The sequence below is a fragment of the Ursus arctos genome, unplaced genomic scaffold (assembly GCF_023065955.2).
Source record: "Ursus arctos isolate Adak ecotype North America unplaced genomic scaffold, UrsArc2.0 scaffold_7, whole genome shotgun sequence".
Taxonomy (NCBI): Eukaryota; Metazoa; Chordata; class Mammalia; order Carnivora; family Ursidae; genus Ursus; species Ursus arctos.
The window spans coordinates 60,825,479-60,844,794 of NW_026623089.1; the positions used below are offsets into that span (position 1 = coordinate 60,825,479).

General features: G+C 35.7%; 1 protein-coding gene across 1 annotated transcript in view; it reads left to right on the top strand.

Moving 5' to 3' along the window:
• The window catches only part of RTKN2 (rhotekin 2), a 74,975-nt gene that overhangs the window by 31,032 nt on the left and 24,627 nt on the right, over nucleotides 1-19,316 (top strand). The window contains exon 7 of the mRNA XM_026504654.4: nucleotides 10,249-10,343. Coding sequence (XP_026360439.3) covers nucleotides 10,249-10,343 — 95 coding nt within the window. The remainder of the gene's footprint in view (nucleotides 1-10,248; nucleotides 10,344-19,316) is intronic.

Here is a 19,316-nt window from a genome sequence, read left to right on the forward strand (position 1 = left end):
ATCACAGAAGATGTTAAGTATTTCCTCATATAAATATCATTGAAAAATAGGTAAGGGACCATTTTAATTTATTCTTTAGAATTAAGGCCTTCTTAAAACTTTTCTAGATTAAGATATGTCAAGAATTTTCCATTGAGTTCAGTAGTTTTTAAAACTTTTTTAAGCAGCAAAATTTATTTTGCTGTATTCAAACAATGATAGGACCAGTAATGTCCTGGAGAAGTTACATTATTTCCTGGGTCTCAGTTTTCTCATATGAGAGGTAAGGATGCTTAGACACAATCATTTATTTGAAGTCTCCTTAGAGACATTTCTAGGGTTTCATACACCTTAAAGCTCGTAAAAAAAGGGGGAGTGGAGTGGGTCTCAAGCCTCATTTTAAACCTCATTGTTTGGCAGTGAATACTTAATTTTTTATTCTGTCATGTATTATTTGTGTGACCCAGGGCAGGTTAATTTGCATATAACATATTAGCTTCAGGTGTACAACATAATGATTCAATTTTGTTTACACTGAGAAATGATCACTACAATAAGTCTAGTAACTAGTTCATCGTACTAAGTTAAAGATTTTTTTTCTTGTAATGAGAACTTTTAAGACTTACATTCTTAGCAGCTTTCAAATATTTAATACAGTATGATTGGCTATAGTCACCATGTTATAAATTACATCCTCATGACTTATTTTATAACTGGAAGTTTGTACCTCTTGGTTCCCTTCACCTATTTTGCCAGCCCCCCAATATACCTCCCCTCTGACAGGCACCGATCTGTTCTCTATATTTATTAATTTTATTTGTTTGTTTTGTTTTTTAATTCCACTTATAAGGGTAATCATATGGTATTTATCTTTTTCTGTCTGACCTATTTCACTTAGCATAATCTCCTCAAGGTCCATCCATGTTGTTGCAAAAGGCAAAATTTCATTCTTTTTTATGGCTGGCTGGCCATCCATTATATAAATATACCACATCTTCTTTATTCATCCACTGGTGGGTACTTAGATTGTTTCCATATCTTATTATAAATAATGCTACAGTGAACATAGGGATGCATACACCTTTTTGAATTAGTGTTTTCATTTTCTTTGGATAAATTCCAGTAGTGGAATTGTTATATCAAACTAAAAAGCTTTTGCACAGTGAAGGAAATCATCAACAAAATGAACAGGCAGCCTACTGAATGAGACGAGATAGTTTCAAATCATTTATCTGTTAAGGGGTTAATATCCATATACATAAAGAACTCTTAGAACTTAATAGCAAAAAAAAAGAAATCCAATTAGAATATAGGTAGAGGATCTGAATAGACATTATTCCAAAGAAGACATACAGATGGCCAACAGAAACATGAAAAGATGGTCAGCATCAAAAATCATCAGGGAAATGCAAATCAAAACCACAGTAAGATATCACCTCCTACCTGTTAAAATGACTGTTATCAAAAAAATAAGAAATGTTGGTGAGCATGTGGAGAAAGGAGGAACCCTTGTGCACTCTTGGTGGAAATGTAAATTGGTTCAACCACTATGGAAAACAGTATGGAGTTTCCTCAAAAATTAATAATTGAAAAATAATTAAAATATAGTGGGTATTTAATAATTGTAGCTCTTTCCATTATTGTTACTATTTTTACTGTTTGAGACTAGTGCTTTTCCTTAACTTTTTTTCAAACTTATGTAAAGCATTGCAATTTAAAAACAACAAAGGATTATAAAATATAGACAGTTATTTTAAAATTTAAAACCATTGTTTATAATTTCCTAAAAGATAATCTAAGCGATGTTAGAACTTACATTTAACCAATATTCCTCTTTTGAAGCCTGGAGGAATTTTTGAGCATAATATTATTGGTATTAAGTTCTTTTTTTTAGATTTTATTTATTTATTTGAGAGTGAGAGAGAGCACACAAGCAGGGGGTGAGGGAGAGGGCCAGAGGGAGAAGCAGACTCTCCTTTGAGCAGGGAGGCAGACGCAGGGCTCCATCCTAGGACCCTGGGATCATGGCTTGAGCCAAAGGCAGATGCTTCATCGACTGAGCCACCCAGACTCGCTGGTATTAAGTTCTTTTCAATAATGACTAACATATTTGTCTTCAGGTGTTCACTCTATTTAGATTTGTTATTCTTCTTGGTTTACACCTGAATCCAAACACTAATTTTCTTTACGAACATTCCCCATGCAATTTGCATGCCATTTGCTTATTATATACCAATTAAAGTTGGTCAAAGGAAGAGTAAAATCTCTTACATTTTCACTGAATCATGTTCTGCTAATACCTGTATTCTGCTGAGCTTCAGGTATGAATCCAGCATATACTAGGTTAAATTAATAGCCCAGGACGACTCTATTGACCGCTTTAGTACCATGATAGGGGTTTGAGAATAGCACTAGTGATCAGAATGCATAAGGGGACCAGTTTTGTTTCTTTAATAGTGATCTAGTTCAGTGAGAAGATTCCCAATACAGCTTTTAATTTTTAACCAAAATGGGCATAAAAGATCAAATTTGGGCTGTATATATCTTCTCTAGTAATATGGCATGTGACCAAATATAGCTATTCTTTCTGACAAAAGTTCTTTAGACTACCATTTAAAGTAGTCATTTATTTTTTCATAACATTTTTGGACCAGTCTCCCCCCCCCAAAGTTATAACAATTGGTCTATTTGATAAAAAAAAAAATGTAGCTGATTAAACTGTTGGGAACTCAATATTAGGGTTGGCTAAAAGGAATGAGGGTAATGTTTTAGTAAGAAAATGTTATCCTGACAAGAATGTTTTAAAAGTGAGATCATTGTTGGTTTTGGAACCATTGGCATTGTAATTAGTCATGGTTTAAAAATGAAATAACTTGAAATATCATCATAAAGTATTGTTTGATCCAAAAGAAGACAGTGAACATTTTTGGTAATTTTTAGCATGCTCCCTGATGTGATTCATTTATTCATTTTATTTGTGGAATTTCACTTACTGAAATTCCTTTAGCCAGATTTTCCCAGTGTCTCTAATAGCTGAATTCACTATTTTATGCTTCTTGAGAACTATTTATTTAGTACATTATTCATCACTGTGTAAATATACATCATTTTAGACAATCATTTCAAGAAAACTGGTAAAATTGAAAGTGATTATTTGACAAAAAGGTATACTATTTTTAAAAAAATAAGCCACTATACTACATTTTAAATTAGATTGAAGTTTTAAAACAAGTATCTTAACACTTCTCCAGAATAAATGGATTATTTATGTTTTGAGGAACAGTGAAGTTACGGTTTTGGTTGTGTGAAAGATGATGCAGAGTTCAAACGGAACTAAGGAGTTCCTCAGCCATTGGGTGTAATTTCTTTATTCATTTAATCATCTTAGAAAGGATTATTCAGTTATATCATATGGCACACTGGATTCCAAGGTTAATAAGTCATGCTCCCTGAACTCAAAATTCTTGCAGTGGTAAAATACGGTCACTTGTATCTGTTTTAACAGAAAAAGTACCATAATTTTAAACTATTTCTTAATGAAGTATAAAGGTAGTAAATAGAATGGGTTCTCTTTCCAGTACACTACTTGCCTAGTAGAGGCAAGTCAATTATATTCGCTGAACTTCAGTTTCTTCATCTGAAAACAGGGACCAAACTACGTGCCCTGCCTACCTCACATAGTTATTGTGAATCTTTAAAAAGGTATTGCTTGTCAAAATGCCTTAAACTGTATGTATGTGGTATTATAATGCTTTGCCTGTCTCTGATTTTTATGGGAGATTTCCACCGTACTACCGCTTCACCACATTTATTATTTGATTACAAAAATAATCAAATAGAATCTAGAAGAGAAAAAAAACCAGTTATTCGTACTTCATTCTAAGTCAAATACTTTTTATATATTGAACTGATATTTTTTTCAGGTTTTTAAATACCTAGCTTTGGGGGATAGTTTGGTATTTGTAATTATCTACACATTCAGCTTTTTTCTGGAGTTATTACAGAGTCTTCACATAATCATTTTAATGACCATATTATCTCTCAGTTGGCTCTGTCATAGTTTATTTAGCCATTCTTAGGAGTTATCAGTAACTTTCTTCAGGTGTTATTTTCAGATGTGTCATTTATTGGAAATAAAGGCAAATATGCTCTGTGTTTATCTGAAAGTAGCTGAGGAAAAGATGTCTTAGTCACAATTATTTCTTAAGGCCAGAGAAACAATTTGAACATATACCTCGCTCGTCACATAATTTTAGCCTGCCACACAAGTTGCTTTCGGAACATGCCACCTGCCCAGTGCACTTGGTGCGAACACACAGCCTATAACCAGCTGCCTCTTGTGCACACTAATAGCAGTATTTTATATCATACTATGTATTGAAATGATGCTATTCCTGAAGTAGAGAATACTCAAATGTTTTTAGTGGTTAGTAAGAATAAATTACAATGCCACTCTGAAAAATGAAAAGTATCTTCATTCTCTTTCTCTCCCTCTCCTAGCCTCCCACCATTTCAGATGTTTGTTGTTGGTTTTTTTTTTTTTTTTTTGATGGACTTAAAAAACACATGAATTCTATCCATCTAATACCTGACCTCTCAGTTTTGTGACACCGTCTCCTGTGATCTTGTTCTTTTGCCTATTTCAGTCCTGCACCTTATTATTGTGCCCTAGACCTTATTGTTATGAATAATTGCACACCCTCTACCATCTTTTTTTTTATAATAATATTTTTTATTATATTATGTTAGTCACCATACAGTACATCCCTGGTTTTTGATGTAAAGTTCCATGATTCATTACTTGCGTATAACACCCAGTGCACTATGCAATACATGCCCTCCTTAATACCCATCACTAGCCTATCCCATTCCCCCACCCCCCTCCCCTCTGAAGCCCTCAGTTTGTTTCCCAGAGTCCATAGTCTGTCATGGTTCATTCCCCCTTCTCTTTACCCCCCTCTTTCTTCTTCCCTTTCTTCTCCTACCGATCTTCCTACTTCTTATGTTCCATAAATGAGTGAAACCATATGATAATTGTCTTTCTCTGCTTGACTTATTTCACTTAGCATTATCTCCTCCAGTCCCATCCATGTTGCAGCAAATGTTGAGAAATCATTCTTTTTGATGGCTGAGTAATGTTCCATTGTATATATGGACCACATCTTCTTAAGCCAATCACCCTCTACCATCTTTATAGCGGATATCTCACTCTATCCATCACCTCCCACATTTCCAGCTTGCTCCCTTCAGTACTCTGACTCGAACTTAGCTTAGACTTCATGATTTACCACTTTATTCTTTCCTAACCTTTTTCTCCTTATGTCCTACTTCCCTTGGAAAAACTCCAACCTTGGTTAAATCCTCCTTTGAGCTCCTCTGCATCTGCGCTCATGATGAGGAAGATAGATGGGGAAGCTGGAGAAAAACAGTCATAGTGACTGGTCTCCCTTTAGACACATGATCACTAACCTTAAATGAGTTCTCAGCATGACAGCATTCCAACTAAGTTTCCACAGCCTTCCACTTTACTTCTTTTCAGGGAAAGTATTTCACATCATATTGCTGTCTCTTCTGAAGACTCTGATTCCGCCTCCTCTCTCCTCCTTAGTCAAAGCTGAGGACTTTGTTTCACCTATCACTGATATTACTGAAGCAATCAGGAGAGAACTTGCGTATCTTCCATCTGCCAAATCTATCAGCCTGTCTGCATATGTAGCTGTATTTGCTGCTTTCCTTCCTTGGGAACTCTGCCCATCTAAGGCCACCTTCCTGTATGCTGGATCCCATCTTCTCAACTACTCAGAAGTAAGCTCCTGCGCATGTCCCCCACTCCCCCACATCATCAGTTTTTCTTTTTACTGCATCATTGCTACAAACACAGAAGCATACTGAAATATCTCCCATTTCTACTGCCCCATTTGATAGCTATGCTTTACAGAAAAATTTTCTATATTTCTTACCACCACTTCCTCTCCTCTTACTCTCTCTTGGACCATTTCTGTTAACTTGCCCCATAGGATCCACTTCCCTGGTTTTTCTTCTACCTCTGACAGTTCCTCACCTGCCTCCTTTGTCCGTTGCTCTTCAGCTTGATCTGAAATGATGAACTGTGTCTCATTTTCTCAGTCCTTGGACTTCACTGGACTTTCTAACTTTAATTAAATTTCATGTATATACTGGTAACTCCCAAATTTAATTCTTCCATACTTTTTTTTCCTCCTAACTCCAGATTGATACATCCAGCTGCCTACCCTACAACCCATCTGGATATCTAAAACAATTTTAAACTTGACTCGTCCACAACTAAATTCATACTTCTCATATCTATTCTTCTCTCAGTCAGCCCCACAGCAGTTGAATAACAATCCCATTTTTCTGGTTGCTCAGGCCAAAAGCCTTGGAGTTGTTTTCAGTTTTTTGTTTTTTTTTTCACCATCCATGTCCACATTGGGTCAACTTTAACAGCATATCAAGAATCTTGCCACTTCTCACCAGCTCACCAGCTACCACCCTATTCCAGGCTTGCATCAGCTCTTTTGACCAGCAGTCAAGTCAACTGCAGAAGCTTTCTAGTTGGTGTCATTTTCACTCTTGGCCCCTGTGGTCTGTTCTGTACATGGAAGCCAGAGGGATCATTTAAAAATACAAGTCATAAACTAGCACATGCCTCTGCTCAAAACCTACCATTTGTTCCCATCTTACAAGAAAATCCAGTGTCCTTAGTATGGCCCACAATGCACTGCCATGTACAGTGTCTGCCCCCTACTAACCTTTGGACGTCTGTCCTTCTCCTTCATCATACTCCAGCCACACTGGGCTTGTTTGTCACACACACCTAGCATTTCTCCTCTCTCTCTCTCGCATCACTTCCCTGCTTATTGATAATCAGTGGTTCCTGAAGCTAACACACTGCACTAAAATGCCAGTAGGAAGTCTGATACCCTTTATTCTGAGTGGTAGAAGTTATAATGTGTTTTGTAAAACTGATATGTGAGGGACAAAAGATCATGTTGAGATAATGCTTAACATATTGGCCCTGATCACCAGACAGTTAGTGACTGTTAGTAGGTGCTTTGTATGTAATCATGTTTTCTCTTCCATTGTAACTGCTGTTCTCAATTGCTTTGACTTTTTTCTCCACAGTTTTCTTTAATACTTTCTCAGCTTTTGGGGGGGACTCATTGTGTAACACTAGGGAAAAGTAAGAGCTTACTATGGAAGGTACTATAGAAACCCAGGATAAGTAAGTAATAGCAGAGAATGGCCCACACTGAGTACGAGGCTTTTAGCTCTTGCAACAGTGGAGATTTGTTGGTGCTTATTGAACTTTTCCAGAAGTCGGTATATGAGTCTGACATTATACCAATTGTATTCAGAATGTAGCTTGAAATTTTAGTCATGCATCACTTTGTTAAAAAAAATTTTGTTGAGTTTTAGAGAAACATAAATTTTCCTATATAAATACTGACAAAAGACATTCGGTATTGAGAGATGTCTCTAGTCTATGGTGGTTGCATATTAAAAACCAAGATAGATCAGACCATCATGCTGTATTTATACAGTAAAGTACTATTTCTTAATAAAACTGGAGAAGAAAACAAACCAACAGGTATTCTCCAAGGGAGTAACGTTCCGTGGAGTAGGCACTGCACACCTACTGCATGTATATATACCTTTTCTTTGTAGTAGAGATTCTTCTACAGATTTAGTACAAGACAAAGAAGGCTTATGAAACATAACACTTGGCACAATTAATAAAAATTCCCATCAGACTTCTCTCTTCTTCTCCAAAGTTTGTCTATATTACTGTCTGCCTGTCTCATTTTAACATGCTTTCTGATGTTTTGAACGTTGAGGTTTTACTAATTTGGAAAATAAATAATAAAATCAAGAAAAAGTCTTGAAATAAAGATTACTAGCACAGAAAATAGAATTATTATTGAATGAAAATTCACTTTTTATCACCACAAAGTACCAGGGTATGAAATTTAGCATCAGAATTTTTAGACATTTTGTCAAGAGTGCTATTTTAACACAAGTAGCCTAAAGGGGATTATGATGAAAAAAATGGAATTAGTAATAAAGAACTTCATTTTCCCATATGATGGGTGAAAACCCCAGATATTTGAAGTTGGTAAACCAGAAGAAGATTCATTCTTACTCCCAGGAAGTAAATATGAATAGGATCCCATCATTACCGTCTTAATAACTTTCTCCAGTGACTTCCTATTACACTTGGAATCAAATCTACTCTTCTTCCAAGGCTCCCAGCAAAGTCCGAGGGATCTAATCCCTGTCTTTTTCTCTGACCTTGTGTCCTAAGGTGGTGTTTCCCGTTTGCCCCCTATACTGCAGCCACACTGCTCTTCTTTCAGCCGGCTCTGCTTGGAATGTTTTCTTGCGTTCTTTTCTTGGTTCCATCCTTTTACGAGATCATCACTGTTACCCCTTAGAGAGTCATTTCCTGTTTCTCCTGCTTAACAGGTCCTCAGTTTTCTTATCCCTTTGTTTGATAGAAAAGGTTGCAGTATAACTTACAAATGCCATTTTTTAATTTATCCCTCCGTCTACTTTAATTCCCTTCTCCCTTGCATCAGAATATAATACCAAGTCTTGTTTACCATTAGTGCCCATCACCTTGCATAGGACTTGGTACATTTTAGGTATTCAGTTAATATTTTTGAATATATGGAGATCTTTCAGAGAAACATTTGTGAGTTAAACCGAATAACTTGCAGATATTCTTAAGATAAAATAGCATAAAGACATAAACATTCTAAGTTGATAATTCATTTATGTTTATCATCAGTCATCTATAACCTCTAAATGTGTTTTTTTTTCATTTTTTATTATGGTTAAATATATATAATATAAAATTAACATTTTAACCATTTTTAAGTGCATAGTTCAGTGGCATTAGTACATTCACAGTTTCACAGTGTTGTGCAGCCATCTCCATTATCCATCCCCAGAACTTTTTTATCTTTCCAAACTGAAATTGTATACCCAGTGAACAAAAACACCCTGTTCTCCCCTCCACCCAACCACTGAACCTCCAATTCTACTTTTTGTTTCTATGAATTAGACCACTCCAGGGACTTTACATGTGGAACCAAGCAGTATTGTCCTTTTGTGATTGGCTTATTTCACTTAGTGTAATGTCTTTAAGATTAATCCATATTGTAGCCTGTGTCAGAATTTCCTTCTCTTTTAAGGCTGAGTAATATTCCATTGTATGTATGTACCACATTTTATTTATCCTTTCATCCTTTGAATAGACAGTTGACCTTCTTCTACTGTTTGGCTGTTGGAGAGTAATGCTGCTATTTATACAGGTGTAGGCATATTCATTTGAGTCACTACTTTACATTCTTTTGGATATATACCCAGAAATGGAATTGCTGAATCATATGGTGATTCTATTTCTAATTTTTTTGAGGAACCACCTTACCATTTTCCATAGTGGCTGCAGCATTTTACTTTCTCATCAGCAATGCACAAAGGTTCCAATTTGTCCACATCTTAGCCAACACTTATTTCCTGTTGTTGTTGTTTTTTTTAAATAAAGGCCATCCTAATGGATATGAAGTGGTGTCTTGTTGTGGATTTTTTTTAATTTTTTTTTTTTAAAGATTTTATTTATTTATTTAACACAGATAGAGACAGCCAGCGAGAGAGGAGACACAAGCAGGGGGAGTGGGAGAGGAAGAAGCAGGCTCACAGCGGAGGAGCCTGATGTGGGGCTCAATCCCACAACGCTGGGATCACGCCCTCAGCCGAAGGCAGACGCTTAACCGCTGTGCCACGCAGGCGCCCCTTTTTTATTTTAATTTTAAAATATTTATTTATTTTAGAGAGAGAGAGTGTGTGTCCACACGTACACGAAGTGGGGAGGGGCAGAGGGAGAGCCAGAGAGTGAATCCCAAGCAGACTTTATGCTGAACACAGAGCTGGATGCAGGCCTGAATCTGACAACCCCGAAATAGAGACCTGAACTGAAATCAAGAGTCAGATGTTCAACCGACTGAGCCACCCAGGCGCCCCACTCGTGGTTTTGACTTGCATTTTCCTAGTGATTTGTGATCTTGGGGGCATTCTTCATGTTTTTATTGGCCATTTGTGTATCTTCTTTGGAGAAATGTCTATTCAAGACCTTAGCCTATTTTTTAATCAGGTTGTTTATTTTCTGTTGTTGAACATCTAAATATTTTATGTAGTAGAAAATATACTAAAATACTTAAAGTATGTCTTATTTCTCCCTATTGCTAGTGGTGCAAAGTATAATTTGTTAGCTCATACGACACTGACCTTGGAAAGTGCTGAGGATAGCTTCAAGACCCATAATCTGTCTATTAATGGAAATGGTGAGTACAGTCTATGTTTTACTTATTACATATGTTATGTTGATAGATAACGTGGTGACAGTAATAATTTCTAATTTTAATATGCTCCTCTGAAGCGGATGTTGGCTTAAATAATGGAGGCATGCATGAATCTGTGGGTTCTTTCTAATATGTCCATCCTTTCTCCCTAAAAGAGAAAAAAAAATGTTTTCCTTTTTCCATGTCATTTGCCAGAGATTTGTTTGTGAGGCTTAATGAGGTCAGAGAGGTTTTGTATGTTCTGCGTCTTTGTCTTTGACTTGAAATTGATTACTTTACCACCCCTCTAGTTGGCAATCTAAGACCAGTCTTATTTTTAAAGTTGAACCTCCTGTTGGTAGAAACAGAGGATATAGGAGAAAGTGGGCTGAATTAATCTCTCTGGATGATACTGGTAGTTGTAGTTTAGCCAAAAAATAATATAACAAGGTAAAGAAGGGAGCTAAGTGATAAGAAAAGTTTGTAAAATTTAACATGAGCATTCTCCATTCTCCCAGATTATTTTACCTATGAGGAAAAATACAGAGTGGTGGTGGCAAAGAAATTTAGAAAAATAATTTGGGTTATTTATTCTTGTCCATTTTCTGAGGCAGAATATATAAAATGATGTACGACCTTACTTATACTTGTTGTTTTAAAGACGGGTGGCTCCATACTGATGAAACATGATTTTACAACAATATTTTTCAAGTTTTGCACTAAAAATTATATTAAAAGTACAGAGAAGTTCTTAAAATGTAAATGTACGGTGTAACAAGTAATTATGAGATGAATGTATGCCTAACATGTCAAAAAGGAGCATTGCCAACATTACTTCTTAATTATTCTTGGTGTAAATGTGTCCCAGTTTTTACTGTATTCACTTCCTTGCATTTATTTTTGGTTTTACCACCTATGTGTACTTCTCTAAATAATGCAATTTAGTTTTCTCTGGTTTGAACTTCATATGGATAAAATCACATTATGTCTTTCTGGCAACTTGGTTTTTGTTTATTTTGTGTGTGTGTGTGTGTGTGTGTGTGTGTGTACTGTATTGCTTATAGCATTTCATTGCGTGGTTATTTCACTATTATTTATCTTTTATTCAATTATTTTTAATAGTTATAGAGTTCGTTAGGTTTACTGTTTCTTGAGTCATTTTTTGGAAGTTATATTTTTATACATATGTGTCTGTCTATTTTATCTAAAATTTGCGGTTCATTGGGGCACCTGGTTGGCTCAGTTGGTTAAGCGTCCAACTCTTGATTTTGGCTCAGGCTGTGATCTCAGAGTTATGAGATCCAGCCCCGTGTTGGACTCCATGCTGAGTGTGGAGCCTACTTAAGATTTTCTCTCTCCTTCTCCTCGTCCTCCCCCCACCCACTGCTTGCACACACGCACAAGTGCATGTTCTCTCTCTCTAAAAATAAAATTAAAGCATAAAATAAAATAAAACTTAAGGTTCATAAGCATTAACTTCTTCATGAAAGCTTTGTTGAATTTCCCCAGGCTCTGTAGTGATGTTCCTCCTTTCTACCTGATACTGGCTTTTTGTACATTGTCTTGTCTTTTTATTATCATTCTTGAAGTAGGCTTGTCAGTGTTTTTATTCAGTTGTCTGTTCTATATATTCTAATTATTTATTAGAAATAATTATTGTAGGGGCGCCTGGGTGGCTCAGCCATTAAGCATCTGCCTTCGGCTCAGGTCATGATCCCAGGGTTCTGGGATCGAGCCCCGCATCAGGCTCCCTGCTCAGCGGGAAGCCTGCTTCTCCCTCTCACACTCCCCTTGGTTGTGTTCCCTCTCTCGCTGTCTCTCTCTGTCAAATAAATAATAAATAAAATCTTTTAAAAAAAAGAGAAATGATTATCGTAGTCTGTATACTCTATATTACTATGAGATGTGTGATAAAATCTGCTGTGATTGTAGATTTTTCTAGTTCTCACAATTACATCTGTTTTTGCTTTATATTATTTGAGCCTTTGCTATTTGATGCACACAATAGTTTTTTAAGGGGGCGCCACACTGGAGCTCAAGCGGGGCTTGAACTCACAACTCTGAGATCAAGACCTGAGCTGAGATCAAGAGTTGGACACTTAACCGACTGAGCCACCTATGTTTTAAATTGTGCATTTCCTTCCACTCTTTTATCTTAAACTGTACTTATCTTTATATTGTAGATACGCTTCTTCAAACAGGATTATATACTGGATTTTAATTTCTATCCAGTTTGACCGTTTTTGTGCTTTTTAATGGAGCATTTAGTCATTTTGTATTTAATAGCAAATAGTTTTTAAGCCATATTATATGATATTAAATATTTGGGCTTAAATCTACCATTATATACTATGTTTGCTATTCATCTTACACATTTCATGGTGGTTTTTCTGTTCTTTCTTGCCTTTTTAAGGATTGATAGTTTTATCGTTTCACTTTTTACTTGTTCAAAATAAAGTTAAAATTCTTTTTCTCGTCTTTCAGAAATTACCTCTAGAAATGTCATTAATCATGCTTATTGAAGTCGAAAATTAAAAGATAGTTTTACCGTTCTGTTAGACAATGCAAGGAATTTTGAACAGTTAAACTCCATTTCTCTGACCTGTGTGCTATTGTTAGATATTATAATTCTATTTGATTTTTAAACTTCATGAGGTGTTTTATACATTTTATATTTGTTTAGATTTACCTATAGTTTCTGTGTACTACTTGGACCTTATGCCTTACATCTGGAATCACTTCCCTTATGTTCGAAGTATAATCCTTAGAATTTCTTTTAGTGTGTTCCACCAGTATCATAATTCTTTGTTCTTGTGTTTGTCTGAAGATGACTCTATTTTGCTTCATTCTTGAAAGGTATCTTTTATAGGATATCGCAGTTTCAATTTTTTTAAATTTTTGAATATTTAAGATATAATTCCACTCTTCTGACTTCTTTTACTAGCTATTGAAAATCATTTGTCAGTATGTCACTTCTGGGAAGGTAACTTTATTTTCTCTTTGTCTTTGGTTTTTGAAGTTTCATTATGATGTAGATGTAGAATTTTATTTCATTTGTGCTGCTTTTGGAACTCCTTTAACTTTTTAAAATTACTGATTGGTGTCTTTCATTAGTTCTGGACAAAAATCTCACTTTTCTCTTCAGAGAGCCTCCATTCCATTCTCTTGCTTTTCTCCTAGCATTCCTGTTAAAACTGTGTCCATCTTTCTGGCTTTATCCTCTATGTTTCTTACCCTTTATGATGTATTTTTCATCTTTTTGTCTGTCTTTAATGCTTTTCTGGATTGTTTTATGAGCTATCTTCTATTTCCTTTATTCTCTCTGCAGCTCCATCTGATCTGCTGTTAAACCTATATACCAAGAGTTCTTCATTTCTCTTCTTGTATTTCTCACCTCTAGAAGTTCTATTTGACTTTTTCAGATTTGCTCTGGAACTTTGTATTTCCTGCATGTATTGTCAATGTTATCTTTTAGGTTTTTAGTAAAAGAGCATGCATGGCTGTTTTGTAGTCTATGACTAATAATTCAGACATACAATGTCTTTCTAGATCTATTTCTTTTTTTTTTTTTTTAGTTTTATTTATTCATTTGAGAGAGAGAGACAGAGAGAGCACAAGCAAGGGGAGAGGCAGAGGGAGAAGTAGACTCCCTGCTGAGCTGGGAGCTAGACATGGGGCTCAGTCTCAGGACCTAGAGATCATGACCTGAGCTGAAGGCAGATGCTTAACTATCTGAGCCACCCAGGCACCCCTCTAGATCTATTTCTGTTGTCTTTTTCTAGTGGTTCTCATGATGTCTCAATTCTTTGAATGTCTTCATATACTTGTCATTATAATCGAAAGTTTACATACAGGAATAAATTGATGCTTAATGTTTCAGATTGCTTCTGGCAGGCACCTGGGGTGACTATCAGTCTAGGCCCACTTTACCCAAAGATCATGCCTGAGTTTCTCTGAACCCCTCCTATCCCCCACCTCTAGGCATCGAGAATCCTGGGCTTGGGTTATTTCTGGCTCACTACTGCCGTGTTGGCGATTCCTTTGGGATATCAGCCTAGCATGAGGAGAATCTCCCATTAAACTAGTTACATCGTTCAGGCCCTAGACTTTGATTTCTGCTCTGCTTCCTCATCTTGCAGGATCATTAAATCATAAATTCAGACTTGCTGGGATTCGCAAATGCTCTCAGGACAAACACAGCTTCTGTGCTCACTTAACTCACTCGTTCTCATTTATCAAATTTGTACTGGTAATTTCTTATGGTCTTCTTGACCTCTTTGTTGCTCTGGGAAATTTTTAAAAATATATTTGATTCAGCATTTTCAGTAGTTTTCAGTGGGAAGATTGATCTGAACAGTCTAGCTTTCCATCACCCAAAACTTGAAGTCTGTAATAGTATTAGCATTACCAATTTTATCAGAAAATCTGGCAGATAGAGTTTATTGTCATTTCATTTGTGTCAATTTTCTAGAATTATCAATATTGCCATCATATATTGAGTGTCTATTATGCATCAGACACTGTTCTGTGAAATATTATTCAGCTTTAAAAAGGAAGAAAATTCTGGAGTATGTGGCAACATGAATGCACCTTGAGGACATCATGCTAACTGAAATAGCCAGGCACAGAAGGACAAATACTACCCGATTCCACTTATATGAGGTATCTAAAATAGTCAGATTCAAAGAAGCAGGAGTAGAATGGCAGTTACCAGGGGAAAGAAGGAGCTGCTAATTAATAGGTATAAAATTTCAGATATGCAAGATAGATACAATGCACTGCCTATTGTTCACAGTACTGTATTGTGCACTTAAAAATCTGGTAAGGGGATAGATCTCCTGTTAGGTGTTCTTACCACAATAAAATGTAAGTAAACAAACATTTGCAGCAGTTTTCATTCCTGGTATCTGTGAGATGTATCTATAAAGAAACATTACAATGAAGTGATTAATGGTCTAGACTGTGGAGCCATCAGCCTTGGACTCCTATTCTAGTTCTACCACTGGCTAGCTCTGTGACCTTCACAAGTTCCTCATTTTATTACCATTTACATTTTACAGATGGGTGAATTGCAGCCTAGAGAACATAACATGCTAGCTCATGTAGCTAGCAAGTAGGTGAGCCAGACTTTAAATAATCCAGGACAGGCTGTGCTCTTTCTGCTATGCTTTCTGGTCAGGGATGATGACTGCGAAAGCACCTAAAGACTCAAAATACTATCGATGTGTGAATAATGGAATTGATGATGAAAGGCTCCATTCTTTCAACCAAATCATCTGAAAAGTTGTAGAAAGGAATACAATTCATAAAGGAGGCATTAATTTAGCAGTGATTCCTCAGTTGTCTTCAGTGTTCTGTAAGATATTACTTGATTCTTATTTAATAAAAATGTTCATGGGCAGATCAGCATGGGAACTATGTGGTATGGCTCTGTTTTAGAGAAACACAATCCAGACTAACATATTAAAGACTGTGAGAAGACCTATGCCTAAAATAATAACACCCTTAAACTGTTGGCTTTGGAACTTGAAGACCCCACAGAAAAAATTTTAAGAAATAGTAGCCTATGTGCCTAACTCTTTATGTAATATGTATGTATATTCCTAGGAGTGTGTGTAAATTAAAATCTTGGAAATCAGTCATATTTTGAAAAAGAAGAAATGTTGTAGTTTAAAGAAAATAATTTTATACAAAAAAATGCCATCCTCAAATTTATTCATTAATATAAATCTATGTTAATACAGTGAGTTTTCCTAAATAAAATTATATCAATGTTTATAAAATCAAGAGGAAATACTAGATTTTTAAAAATTTATAACTCAGTATTATTCTTGATAATTGAAAGGAAAAACTAAAATGATATCTTTATCATCAAGAAATTTTTATGCTTTTTATAAAACAATGAAACCACATTGTGAAGATTGACTCACACGGAACTGAGATGTTATCTGGATTCTTTCCCTTGCCTGTGTTTTGTTTTTGTTGTTGCTGTCATTTTTAAACACCATTTTGTTCCCCATTTGAAACTACAAATGAATTAGATAAAATCTTTAAGTAGTGAAAAGTCAAATTGCTTTTTCACTTCCTGTTTCATTTCATCTTGTACCAATGCTGCCCTTGGTTAGAAAAGAAGAATTAAGTATTTTGATTAGATATGTTGCACAAAGATGGAGACAGCTCTGCAAATGGAAAGGGTGTGGTTTTGAGAGTGAGACTGCCCTGGATGTGAAATTATGAGAAGCAGCTACTATGTGACAGACACAATGATAGATGCCATTTACACTTTATCTTACTTGATTTTCACAACAACTCTCCTACTAAGAAGGTAGTTTTTTTAAAAATGAAGACTTGATACTCAAATAGGTGAAGTGACCAGCCTAGAGGCCATATTTCTTGTCAGAAGTCAAGAGAAGCAGCTGTGACTTTATGCTTCATTCCACAGGGGTCCTGAGCTAAAGAAACCTGGGTTAGAAGGGACAGGTGATTGCAGAGTATGTGGCGAGGGGTCTGTAGAAAAAGGACTTCTACATCCAGTATCCCTTCTTAAGGACTACAATCAGGAAGAAATTATTTTTCTCTGCATGCTATGAAATCTAAACTTATTTTACAAGAGAAGCACATTGTTACATGTGGTATTTAGGTTCCAGGTACATCATTGATTGGATAAACTTTATGAACTCATCTGAAAAACTAATCATCATTTATGATACTATTTTTTTAGAAAGTGCATCCTAACTTAAATACAACTAGCTTACAGATATTTAGAACATAAGCCATTCATAAATCTGGGATTGCTATATAAAGAAATTTGCTTTCAAACTTTAAATTCATAAATCACAAAGTTGATTTCAGATGTATTACTCAGATGCCTGCTTTTATACAATTTTTATTTCATTTCCTGCCTATTTTAGGAAAGGAGATTTTCATATATTTATTTATTTATGCCTGTGTTTTAGAATCATTGCCTGTATTGTATTTATGCTTTTATTTCTCCCTGGTCAAACCCTTTATTTCTGAAAGATAGCAGCTTTACCAAGATATTAATAAAAACGATTTGAATACTCCCAGGCAGTTTGTTGTGCTCTATTCTATTGTAGAATGATGAGCAAGCAGGCTGTTAAAAACTTTTTGTTTTACTTTCTACTTCATTTTGGCTGGTCTTTTTCATATAACTGATGTACCAAACCTTGGCATGGCATCTATTTATTATGTAATTGTATTTTTACCTAAAAATGTTTTGTTTTCCAGAGTTATTAAGACTTTTGGGTCAATAATAATAAGAGCCAATGGCTAGTCATTTTATAGTCATTACCAACAGGGATGCACTAAAAACTTTGAAAATCATTTTTGTGTGGGCAAGTGTGGGCAAAGGGCCATATATTGGGTTTTTATTCACACCCTAATACACAGAATTATGCAAATATGAAGGCTCTGTGCCTACCTACACACTACATTAAAGGAATGTTTTAATGGCTTTTGAAAGAACTTTTTAAAACAATTTCAAACTTACAGAAAAGTTACAAGTTTAATGTCAAGATCTTCCCCCCCCCCCCCCCCCGGAATACATGAGAGCAAGTTGTTTACATGATTCTCCATTACCACCAAATATGTTAATATGTATTTCCTACTAATAGGACATCGGCTACTTCACTACCAATATCCAAGTCAGGAAATGAATATTAATACATTACCACCTTTTTATCATCAGACTCTAATAACATGTTGCTTATTGTCTCAATAATGTCTTTCATGACCAAAGGATCCAGTGCAGAATCACGCATTGCATTTAATTATCATGCTTCTTTCGGTTTCTTTCAAACTGGACCAGTTCTTCTTTTTCTTTTCTTTTTTGTTTTTTTCTTTTCTTCTTCTTCTTCTTTTTTTTTTTTGGCATTTATAACCTTGACATTTTTAAACATCATAGTCAGTTATTTTGTAGAAGGTCCCTAAATATGGGTTTGCTGATGTTTTCTTGGGTTAAGATTTAGGATATGCATCTTTGGCAGAAATATCACAGAAGTGATGCTAGTGTCATTGCATTCTGTCAAATGGCATATAATTTCAATTCATCCCAATACTGATGATTTTCACTTTGACCACTTGATTAGTGTGGTGTCTGCTCACCTTCTATACTGTAAATTTACTCTTGTTTCCCCTTTGCAATTAATATATATTTTGTGTCTTGAAACTATGGAAGTGTATTTCTTATTGGTTTCCAATTTACTCATTTATATCAATATGGACTCATGTTTTCCTATTTTATTTAGTGCATCAAAATCTGTTAATACTGTTTAAGGTTTGGGTTGTCTCCAATATGGCCAATGGGAGCACATTCAAGACGGGTTCTGTTGTCTTTTTGACAGTGTTCTCATTATTCCTTGAGTAGTTCCTTGCTTTGTGGCATAACAAGATATTTCAAGCTCGTCAGGTACTTTCTGTGCCCCAGCCTTGGAACCAGTCATTTCTCCAAGGAATGCCAGTTCTTTTTAATGGAAATAATATTTAGAAGACATGTTCTGGGCTCTAGGTACATTCACTGCTATCAGAACACTACTATTAGGGTGTTGCTTTCCTCAGGCCCTCTGAGTGAACACAGCTGCACATACGCACAATGTTGCCTTATATTTCTTAATCTCTATATGTTGGAAATCATGAGTCCACGCCAGTGCATCCAGTTCTAATCCCAACAGTGCAGAATTCATTCTACACGTTTATAACTCCTTTTTCTGACACAGAGGAAACTGTCTTCTATTACCTTTAACATATTTACTTTGATCAGTCTTCCTGAAAGCAACCATTCTTCTATCTTCCCATACGGATGCTCTCTTCTCCTTGCTAGAGCTCTGACTCCTCATTCTAGGTTGTCCCTTCCTCCAAGTGGACACTCCTTACTTTCCTGAGGCTCACACAGCCCAGATAGCCCTACTCTCCTCAGGCTTGAAGTTCCCAGGCCTGGCTGCCTTTTCCCTTACCTCA